General features: G+C 42.8%; 1 protein-coding gene across 1 annotated transcript; it reads left to right on the top strand.

The window, feature by feature from the left end:
* The first annotated feature begins 4,612 nt into the window (after positions 1-4,612).
* Positions 4,613-11,934, top strand: LOC101947726 (olfactory receptor 6B1-like). Its single transcript, XM_065565605.1, has 2 exons — positions 4,613-5,522; positions 11,744-11,934. The coding sequence occupies exons 1-2, from the start codon at positions 4,613-4,615 to the stop codon at positions 11,785-11,787; spliced, it is 954 nt and encodes a 317-aa protein (XP_065421677.1). The 3' UTR covers positions 11,788-11,934.
* The last annotated feature ends 247 nt before the right edge of the window (positions 11,935-12,181 follow it).

Genomic DNA, 12,181 nt, shown 5'->3' with positions numbered 1-12,181 from the left:
TTTTTCACACCCCTGGGAGACACAGTTGTACCGACATAGGTCTGTAGTGTAGACCAGACCCAAGTGCATAGTGGTACAGAGCAAAGAGAGAAACAGAACTGTGCATAGGAATTATAAAAATTTTACCAGAATTCCCACATTTGTCCCAGCATCTACTATTATTTGTGTTAACAGTAGTACCTGCAAGCCTCCCCTGAGTTTGGGGTTCCAATATGCTCACTGGTTGGCAAGGCACATGGTAGAAGACAGTCCATGCCCCTATCTGAAAAAACAAGAGGTGGAAGATGACACAGAGACATGGAGAGGAGAAGTGACTTGCCCAAGGATACAAGGCTGGCTAGTGACAGAGATAGGAATAGACCTGTCAAAATAGCCTGTTGAAAAGTTCTGTACTTCTCAAAATCTGAGCATCCCAGCAGCCAAGTTTAGTATCAGTAAATCACCAGCCTGCCAGACCAGAAACTAGGTGAGTGTATGGGTGGCACACATTGAGGTTATGGGTCTCATCTATCACTCCAGCACAGATAGGGAAACTCTGGTCACTGAGTCACCAAAAAGGACATCAATGAAGTTCTGCAGCTCACCCTAGGCAGCATCATCACAGACATCATCATGGAGCAATTCATCAAATTCAGCACAATGACTGAACTATCTTATTGCAATTTCCTTTTCCCCAACATAGTGATTCTCAGATTCTAGGCCAGGAGGGACCATTATGTAATGCTTGTTAGGAAATGGGGGCTATATATTTTTCCATGGAATATTTCAATGAAAAGGATTTTTTTTTTCATGTTTGTAATTTTTGGCTTTAATCAAAATATCAAAGACCCCGAAATGAAAAAGAAAATCTATTTTCAATTTTCTGACAAAAAAACTCTTTTTTTGAAGAAAACAGACACTTCTGAAAAGTGTTTCATGTTGTTGAAAACCCAGTTTACCACCAAAAAAAAAAAGTTTAAATGGAAAATTTCCAACCAGTTCTATTATTACATCATCTAGTCTTGATCTCCAGCATAACACAGGCTCGAGAATTCTACCAAGTCATTCCTGAAGCTAGCTTACCACTTCTGGTTCAGATATCGGTGTCCTGCTCTTATTTATTTTTATTACGTTCCCTTAATGACAATTGTCCTGTGTAAAGCTCCTTTTGAAATTCCTATCCCACCTAAACAGTTTAGACCCATTAATTAACACCTGGGGAAAACACCCACAGTGCTTTAAAGACAACACAATGGTGACTAACACCAGGGGTTTTTCTTCTTCTCAGCAACTGCAGTCATTTTGAAAAAGTCCTCCCTTGCCAACCTCAGGTCTCACTGGAGGACTCACCACACCACAAGAAGAGCAGAAAATCTGCTCAGGGTGTGTGCTAAGGTTGAGACACATGACTAATTTCCACACTTGGATGGACTATTGACTGACCTTGTAGCCAGCTTGATTGTTTTTATAACTCCTGTGCAGTACCTAGGTACCATGGTTGCTAGCAATTTGGAAATTCTAATTAGTGAGTAGACAGAAATGTCTTGATAGATAGATAGATAGATGGATAGATAGATAGATCTGGTTTAAGCTGCTAGACTGACTTCTTGAGAGCTGAAAACTTTTGCAAGCTGTCCCACCTATCTGCACCTTCTCACCATCCACCCTGATACTGCAGAACTTTTTGTAACAGTGAAAGGTGAGTTCAAAGTTTACCAAGTCTTCATATCTATCTATCTATCTATGTGAAAAAAAAAATGTTGACTTCAGTATGATGAGTACTGTGAATAAAGATTGCTCCCGAGTCAAGGTTTGTAACATCATCCACCAGCCACGCTTTTTAGGGTTTTGTAAAAGATTAGTATTTATAATAGCACTAAATACCTGTCTATGTTTTTCTAGTGGCACTCATAACCAGTGGTTACTTACCCTCATTGTTAAAAAATCCTTGCTCCCCATTTCCAGTTAAGGTAATCTAACATGTTTCCAATCACTTGATAACATTACACCTGGGGCTGCTCTATGAAAGAACACAGCCTTTTGGGGGGAAAAAAAGAAAGAAAGAAAGGAAAAGATAAGTATATTTCATGAAAAAAATAGGAAGAAAACAGAAAATGCCAAACGACATTATAAGGGAAGATTGCACAATTTTAAACGAGCATGTTCCCTAATCAATCAGCAACATAACAATGAAACAACGTTACCTGGAATGACTTTAAGTGAAGAGTTACTGTACTAAAGAACAAAATTAGCCAATACATATATAAACAGGGTATTGTGGGAAGGAGTCAATATGGCTTTTGTAAAGGGAAATCATCCCTCAATAATCTATTAGAATTCTTTGAGGGGGTCAACAAGCATGTGGACAAGGGGGATCCAGTGGATATAGTGTATCTGGACTTTCAGAAAGCCTTTGACAAGGTCCCACAGAAAAGGCTCTTAAGCACCATAAGCTGTCATGGGATAAGAGGGAAGGTCCTCATGGATCAGTAACTGGCTAAAAGGTAGGAAACAAAGGGTAGGAATAAATGGTCAGTTTTAACAATGGAGAGATAAGTTGCAGGGTTCCTCAAGGATCTATACTGGAACCAGTGTTGTTCAGCATCTTCATAAATGATCTGGAAAAGGGGGAGAACAGTGAGGTGGCAAAGTTTGCAGACAATACAAAATTACTCAAGATAAGTCCAAAGCTGATTCTGAAGAGTTACAAAGGGATCTGACAAATCTGGGTGACTGGGCAACAAAATGGCAGATGAAATTCAGTGCTGATAAGTGAAAAGAAATGCACATTGGAAAATATAATCCCCTTTATATATACAAAATGATGGGATCTAAATTAGCTGTTACCTCACAAGAAAGAGATCTTGGAGTTATTGTGGTTAGTTCTCTGAAACATCTGCTGAATGTGGAGCAGTTGTCAAAAAAGCTAACGAATATTAAGAACTATTAGGAAAAGGATAGATAATAGAACAGAAAATATCATAATACTGCTATATAAATCCATGGTACACCCACACCTTGAGTACTGCCTGCAGTTCCGGTTGCCCCATCTCAAAAAAAAGATATATTAGAATTGGAAAAGGTAGTGAGAATGGCAACCGAAATTGCTAGAGGGATGGAACAGCTTCCAAATGAGGAGAGATTAAAAAGACTGGGACTGTCCAACTTAGAAAAGAGATGACTAATGAGGGATATGATAGAAGTATATAAAATCATGACCTGTGTGGAGAAAGTAAATAAGGAACTGTTGTTTATCCCTTCACATAACACAAGAACCAGGAGTTATCCAATGAAATGAATAGACAGCAGGTTTAAAACAAATGTAAGGAAGTACTTCTTCACACAATGCACAGTCAACTTGTGGAACTCATTGCCTGGGGATGGTGTGAGGGAAAAAGTATAACTGGGTTGAAAAAAAAAATTAGGTAAGTTCATGGCGAATAGGTCCATCAATGGCTATTATCCAAGATGGTCAAGGACACGACCAAATGGTACAGCAGTCCCTAAACCTCCAACTGTCAGACGCAACTGACACTGACCAATGTCAGAGACAGGATATGGGGCTAGACGAGCCATTGGTCTGACCCACTATGGCTGTTCTTAAGTTATGGGCACCCAGGGGCAACTAGTGAAATGTAATGTCCCATGTTATACTAAGGGTCAGACTAGATTATCCTTTATGGCTTAAATAATATGAATTTATGGGGGGAAAAGATGAGAAAATATGGAGAGTTGTTTCTGTCTAAACAAAACACTTGACAACTTTCAACATTTTTCATTTACAAAATCTTCCCAAAAAACCCAAATGTTTCAACAAAAGTGAACATTTTTTTGGTGATTTCCTTCTGTTTTGATCAAAAGGAATGTTCAAGAAGGTCTATAAAGGTCTTTTAAGCTCTCTGAGGAAACAATCAGCAGAACAGCTGTGAGAATAATGGATTTTTCAGTGCACTGGCAGTTCCAAAAAATTGGAAAAAAATCATTTGGGGTTGAACCAAAAACTTTTTTTTTCAAAATTTTCAACAAATCAAAAAATAAAAAAAAAGTTTTGGGTAAAAAAAAAAAGTTTCATTTTAGCTTTGACCATTTTAGAATGGTTTTGTTTGTTAATAAAATCAAGGGGAATTTTGAAACACAAGTCGTTTTGAACCAAAGTATCAAAACAATTTGTTTACTAAATGTCAGAATAAAACATATATATATATATATATATATATATATATATATATATATATATATATATATATATTAATTAGGTCTTTTCGCCCAAAATAACTTGGCAAAACTGACACAAATTTGCAAAATATTTTGGGATTGAAGAATCCACATTTTTGCTGAAAAACATTTCAGACAAAAAATACCACCCAGGTCTGCCTAGCACTAGCACATGAGGGTCATAATGGCAATTATGTGCATCATCATCACCCACATAAGTACTTGCACATGATGGTGAAGTAGCCCCTTAATCCATGTATGATTGTGAGGTGGTCAGCTACTCTACTGATGTGGCCCCTATAATTACTTAGATGGATGGATTCACGGGCTCGATCCATTGCACAAAGCACAAGTTCACTGAGTTGCTTTTTGCATTCCTTTCACATCTGCAGATAACGAATTTGAAACCCAAGCCAGGATGGAGAACCAAACCGGCCTCAGAGAATTCATCCTCCTGGGATTCCCCGCCCAACTGGAGCTCCAGGCCTTGCTCTTCCTGCTTTTTCTGCTCACCTACGTGCTGACGGTCACAGAGAACGTGGTCATCATCCTGGTAGTGAAGCAGAACCACCAGCTCCACAAGCCCATGTACTATTTCCTGGGGAACCTGTCCTTCCTGGAGATCTGGTACGTCTCGGTCACCCTGCCTAAGCTGCTGGTGGGCTTCTGGTCTCAGAACAAGAGCATCTCCTTTCCCAGCTGCATGGCCCAGCTTTACTTCTTCATCTCCCTCATGTGCACCGAGTGTGTCCTCCTGGCCGTCATGGCCTACGACCGCTACATGGCAATCTGCCACCCACTGCGCTACCCAACCATCATGACCCACCGGCTCTGCCTACAGCTGGCAGCTCTCTCCTGGGCAGGCGGCTTCTCCATCTCCCTGGTCAAGGTGTACTTCATCTCTCGTCTAACGTTTTGTGGTCCTGGGGTAATCAACCACTTCTTCTGTGACATCTCCCCAGTGCTCAACCTGGCCTGCACCGACATGTCTGTGGCAGAGATGGTGGACTTTGCCCTGGCCTTGGTCATCCTGCTGCTCCCGCTTGCTGTCACCACCCTCTCCTACCTGTGCATCATCGCCACCATCCTGCACATCCCCACCACCCAGGGCAAGAGGAAAGCCTTCTCCACTTGTGCCTCCCACCTCACCGTGGTTGTCATCTTCTTCTCAGCCACCGTCTTCATGTATGCTCGGCCCAGGAGGATCCACCCTTTCAACCTCAACAAGGTGGTGTCTATCTTTTATGCCGTGGTCACCCCGGCGCTGAACCCTCTTATCTACTGCCTGAGGAACAAGGAAGTGAAAGAAGTCCTGAGGAAAACCCTGGACAGGAACTGCTCCCTGACCAATAGGATAGGCATGGAATCATAGCAATGTAGGGCTGAAGGGGATCTCAAGAAGTCATCAAGTCTGAGGCAGGACCAAGCATGTAGTCTGGGATTCCCAAAGGGGTCTAAATCCAGCTTTTTAGGATTAGAAAGTTGGTCTAGCAGATAGAGAAGTAAAACTGGATTCCTGAGACCTGGGTTTAGTTCCTGGCTCTGTCACTGGTTCTCTGTGTGACCTTGGACCTTGATCTACTGTATGGAAGTTTCCCCATCTATCAAATAGGAATAATAATTCCCTACCACACAGGAATGTTGTGAGGATTAAATCCATAACTGATTGTGTAGCCCTCTGATGCAATGAGGATAAGGGCCATATAAATATCTTGGTAGGCAGATAATTCCTGGTGAATTTCAATATGGGCTTGGGGGCCTAACTCCTTTAGGCTCCTTTGAAATCCCAGCCATAGACTGAGATTTTTCAAGGCCACTAAAAGATTTGGGGACTGTCAGAAAGGAATGGGAATTGGTCACCCAAATGTCCTAGGTATCTTTAAAAATCCTGCGTATAATCCAAGTGCTGTAGCCACCAGGTGCAGGCACAGGATGAAAAGACATGGGATACAACAGATCTGGGATCAACTACCAACTCTGCCATGAAATTCCTGTTGGACCATGGGTGAGTTGGTCCCTTCATTCCCCATCTGTGAAACAGTAATAACGATACCTCTTTTGCCAGCTGTTTGGCTGACTTCTCTATTTATGCTGAGATTTTCAAAGATGTTTGATTCACATAATTACCTTAGAATGTAAGCTCCTTTGGGCAGGCTCTGTCTCCCATTATATGTCTGTATGTTGCCTAGCACAATGGGGCCCTGATCTCAGTTGGGGTTAATAGTAATTTTGTGTCAGTTCCATCTCTTCTATAGGAAGGGGAAAAAATATTCCTGACTGCTATTTCCCTATTCCCTGAAGCATGTGGGTTGATATCTCCTAAATACGTTTGTTGCACTTCAGGTGCTATTCCTACTCATTCTCACCTCTAAACATATTTCTTATCATATTGATAAGCCACGGGCCTATGTAACATTCACAATTAAGGATGTATTGAGAATAAATGGATTTAACTTATTCCCCTTTAATCATGTTTTCTATTGTTTTATTCCACTGAGTGCCTTTTTGCTTTTAGGATAAATTGGCTTTTTGTGACTCAGTCGTTATGTTGTATGTGGTCAAAAATTTCTGCCAAAACTTCTGTTAATAAAAAATAAGATAGTCAACTAAATGACTTCTTTCTATATAAAATTGAGTTTAAAATAATCTGAACCCCCCGAAACCATAGAACTTTTTTTTTTTTAATTTTCAGCTGACACAGTGAAATATTCTGGCCAAAGAGTGAAATCTTGTACCCTTAAATTGAGATATTTTGATTTTGAAATCCTGCAGCAGTGCCGCATAGGAGTCTCCTCTGTAAGCTAGCCTCCCTAGCCAGACTTCATCTCCCATAATGCACTGTAGCCATGGGACTCCCATGATGCATTGACTCCCATTGCCAACACCTGATCCTGTACATTAGAGTAGCTGGGATTCTCAAAGAAGCCTAAGGGAGTTAGGCACCCAAGTCCCTTGGAAATTCAATGAGAGCTAGACACTTCTATAGGAAATCACAGACCCTGTGTCCTCACATCCCAGTGACTGCAGAGGTCTCAGTGGGAACTGACCTTTAAGGGCAGTTTCCAGGACCTGGCAGTATTGAGCTCTAAACAATTGTGCAGTTTTCAGTCACTTAGGCTGGGATTCTCCAAGGACCTAAAGGAGCTGGGCACCTGACTTTCATTTAAATTCAATATTGCCTCAGCCCCATCAATGGGAATACAGGCTCATGTCCCTGGCGTCAACTAAAAATGATTCTGGGGAAGAAGGCATTCACTTCAGGAACAGAATATAGCTTTATTAGATCTAGAAGCTGGATCCTCTGATGGAATTAATCAGCATAGATCCAGTGACAACAGTGGAGCTGCCACCGATTTCCACCAGCTGAGGATCTGGCCCCATTGACTGAGTGGAGCTATGGCAGATTTACATGACTTGGCATTTATATTGCAATAAACTAATAAAGAAGGCCAAAAAAGGACGTGTTTTTTGAGAATATCTGTAAGTTACCCTGAGATCTGAGGAAAGAATCTAACTCTGAGGTGTCTTTTCTACCCACCTTCCCACACCAGAAGATGAAGCTTATGGAAGGGAAGTTTTGCTAGGGCTGGCTAGCTACATATCCCTTGTAAAGCCTTTTAATTTGAATGTCCCAAGAGTGAGACTGGAAACAAAATGGTGTGTAGTCTATAGGACTAACCTGCTTGCTTATATATATATATATATATATCTTTTCTTATAGTTTAAGTATTTGGTTTATTGTAATAGGTTTATAGATTTATATTAAAGTAAGTTTGGCTGTAATGCAAGAGACCTACAGGCCATATCCTGTATGTTAAGCTAAGGCAAAGTTAGCATATCTATATTAAGACCTTTTACTCAAAAAGCAAAGTTGACCTATAGCTTGTTACCTAAATAGATGAGTATCCACGCCTATGTCTATGACCTTTTATCTGGACCAGGGGTCTCAAACAGAAACGCCCCCCCTTCCCCATGTTCCAGCCTCTTGCAGGGGCACGGCAGACAGGCAGGCAGGGAGTCTGCCCTGCCCCCGGTACGCGATGGGCCAGATCCTGCCCCCCAAACCCCTCCTGCAGCTGAACCCCCTGCCCTGAGCCCCCTGCTGCACCCTGCACCCCGACCCCTGCCATACTCTGCACCCCTCCTGCAACCTGATCCCCTGCCCTGAGCCCCCTGCCACACCCTGCACCCCAACCCACTGCCCTGATCCCCCTGCCACACCCCACACTCCTCTTGCACCCCAACCCTGTGCCCTGAGCCCCCTGCTGCACCCTGCACCCCTCTTGCATCCCAACCCCCTGCCCTGAGCCCCCTGCCGCACCCTGCACCCTGATCCCTTGCTGTACCCCTCACCCCTCCTGCACCCCACAGCCCAACTCCCTGCCCTGAGCCCCCACCATACCCCACACCCCTCCTGCACCCCCTGAGGGCAGGGAGGGGGCAGAGTTGGGGGTGGGGATTTCAGGGAAGGGGTTGGAATGGGGGCAGGGAAGGGGTGGGAAGAGGCGGGGCAGGGGCAGGGCCTCATGGAAGGGGTGGAGTGGGGGCGGCGCCGAGGGTGGCGAGGGGGGCAAGTGTAAGTAATGCGGCCCTCGGGCCAATGTACTAGTCCTCATGTGGCCCTCATGGTCATTTGAGTTTGAGACACCTGATCTAGACCAATAGACAATGGAAGATGGCATAGGGTTTTTTTCCCACAGACTTAACAAGTACACCACAAGAGACTGATGTGCGTACATACCTGTCATCAATACGCACATACATATTAGCCTATGGGGTAAGTGTACCCTAAAATTTCTGTGGGTGAGGAATGAAATTTGGGCATAAGAGGAAGGCTGTCCGGCATTTGCCCTGTAAAAGAGATAACCCACCACAATAGAGTATCTCCATTTTCTCCAAAAAAAGAAGAACAGGAGGACTTGTGGCACCTTAGAGACTAACAAATTTATTAGAGCATAAGCTTTCGTGGACTATAGCCCACTTCTTCGGATGCATCCGAAGAAGTGGGCTATAGTCCACGAAAGCTTATGCTCTAATAAATTTGTTAGTCTCTAAGGTGCCACAAGTCCTCCTGTTCTTCTTTTTGCGGATACAGACTAACACGGCTGCTACTCTGAAACCTTCCATTTTCTCCATTTCTCTCTCTCTGTTCTCCATTTCTCACTATCTCCGTTCTCACTTTACCCTATTCTCATTTACTTCCTCCACTCTATCTATCTACGATGACTGTTACTATTTGTAGGCTGTACTTGTTCTTCTTAAACTTTAAGTTTCAAGGGAACTAGGCTAAGTTTGGTTTCCCTAAGTTTTCTTCTTAGTTTGTTTATTAGGTTTTGATTTAAGTTTAAGTTAGTCAAGTAAACCCTAGTCAGCTTTGATAGCTCTTAGCATTTTCTAAGCACTGCATCCCAAACTCAAGAATTGAGAAACCTGAACTGCAAGGCTGGTCCTGTGTCTCTTACCACCAGGTTATCAAGGAAGGGTGTGAGTATATTAACCAAAGCTTTGTTGCATATAATACTATATTATCATATGTATCTTTTGAATAGCAGCAATGCAATTGTAACTTTGTAACTCTGGATATTTTACCATTTACTTACTATTATTAATGTTAATAAAAAGTCTTTAATGCTATATCTGTCTCAGTGTGAGCTTCCTGTCAGACCCCCGAGGGTCCTTTGTAAATTCTATGGAGCCTGATTCAGGACAAGAACTTTTATCTTCTGATCAAACAGATTGGTGAGACTATTATCCATACTAATTAATATTGAGGATAATAATTATTAATATTATTATTAAGATCAAATAAAAATAAATGAATAAATTAAATTCCCATATTATCCAAATTAATATGATCAGTACACCCTAAATCAGGCTACAGTGGGTTTACTCTTCCTGGCTCAATCCACAATTGAAAACAAAATGCCACTCACACCAAACAGCCCATCTTCTTCCTTGCTGGATTTGACCACCAATGAAATGAGGAAATGGGTTAGCCACAAAGCAAGTTGTTTTCTACCCAAAATAGATGCTTTCTTCAAAAAAATGGTGATTTTCCATCAAGAAGCCAAAAACTGGAACAATATCACACCAAAAATGGAATTTCTTTTCATTTTCACAAAAAAACTTTCAAATTTCAGGGCCTTCTATTTTGTAACTAAAGCCAATTTTTTTTTTTTTTTTTTTAGTGCAGGAAAAATCAAACCAAAGCAAAACCTTTGTTAATGAGCGCTGTTTATTGCAATGGGTGGGAGCAGTTGCTGCCTACCCCAGAGTCACTGTGACAGGTTCTTTGCAGACAGGCAGACACCATTGTGTTGCTTACACTCAAGTCCTGATCCCATGAAGGCTAGAGGGTAGTTAACCACAGGCACAATTTACCAAGTGTCATGATGGATTCTCCATCACCGACAATTTAAAAATAAATACTGGAGCAGTTCTAGTTTGAACAGGAATAAATGCAGGGAATTCCCATGACGATGGTATCCATTGACACATCCCCAACATAGAGGGCATTCTGATACTTCCTCATGGTGTGCTTGAGACTGTGCCATACATGGGACATGATTTTGAAGAATGTGTCCATGGGGGTGGCATGCTCTTCAAAATGGCATTCCCTGTCCGATACCAGGCAAAACCACATTCAGCTTGTGTCTCACTACCAGATGGTGGACAAATCTTAGAAAATTAGGAACATCTGTCTTAAAACCAGACAAATGGCCTGCCTACCTATGAAATACAGGAGGGTGGATGAGATGCTCACAGTGTTCATTTCTTTGGCTTTATAATCTATGAATCTAGATGGCAGATTTGGATTTTCAAAGGATCCTAAGGGCACCTGCCAGCCTAAGACATTTTTTGAAAATCCCTGCCTTAACATACAAAAGCTTAAATATAAGTTTAAATTCTGAAGTACAAGATGCCAAATCAGTGATGCAGGATTCTTCGACCATGGGATGGTGTTCCAAGAAGAAGGAGTGCTAGGCAGAGACGGGCTCCACCTAACGAAGAGAGGGAAGAGCATCTTCGCCAGCAGGCTGGCTAACCTAGTGAGGAGGGCTTTAAACTAGGTTCACCGGGGGAAGGAGACCAAAGCCCTGAGGTAAGTGGGGAAATGGGATCCTGGGAGGAAGCACAAGCAGGAGAGCGCAAGAGGGGAGGACTCCTGTCTCATGCTGAGAAAGAGGGACGATCATTGAGTTATCTTAAGTGCCTATACACAAATGCAAGAAGCCTGGGAAACAAGCAGGGAGAACTGGAAGTCCTGGCACAGTCAGGGAACTATGATGTGATTGGAATAAAAGAGACTTGGTGGGATAACTCACATGACTGGAGTACTGTCATGGATGGATATAAACTGTTCAGGAAGGACAGGCAGGGCAGAAAAGGTGGGGGAGTTGCGTTGTATGTAAGAGAGGAGTATGACTGCTCAGAGCTCCGGTATGATACTGCAGAAAAACCTGAGAGTCTCTGGATAAAGTTGAGAAGTGGGAGCAACAAGGGTGATGTCGTGGTTGGAGTCTGCTATAGACCACCAGACCAGGGGGATGAGGTGGACGAGGCTTTCTTCTGGCAACTAGCAGAAGTTGCTAGATCGCAGGCCCTGGTTCTCATGGGAGACTTTAATCACCCTGATATCTGCTGGGAGAGCAATACAGCGGTGCACAGGCAATCCAGGAAATTTTTGGAAAGCGTAGGGGACAATTTCCTGGTGCAAGTGCTGGAGGAACCAACTAGGGGCAAAGCTTTTCTTGACCTGCTGCTCACAAACAGGGAAGAACTAGTAGGGGAAGCAAAAGTGGATGGGAACCTGGGAGGCAGTGACCATGAGATGGTCGAGTTCAGGATCCTGACACAAGGAAGAAAGGAGAGCAGCAGAATATGGACCCTAGACTTCAGAAAAGCAGACTTTGACTCCCTCAGGGAACAGATGGGCAGGATCCCCTGGGAGAATAACATGAAGGGCAAAGGGGTCCAGGAGAGCTGG

This window comes from Chrysemys picta, chromosome 13, assembly GCF_011386835.1.
Source record: "Chrysemys picta bellii isolate R12L10 chromosome 13, ASM1138683v2, whole genome shotgun sequence".
In the NCBI taxonomy this organism is placed as follows: domain Eukaryota; kingdom Metazoa; phylum Chordata; order Testudines; family Emydidae; genus Chrysemys; species Chrysemys picta.
The sequence above is the reverse complement of the archived record's forward strand: the minus strand, read 5'-3'. Positions and strand labels throughout refer to the sequence as shown.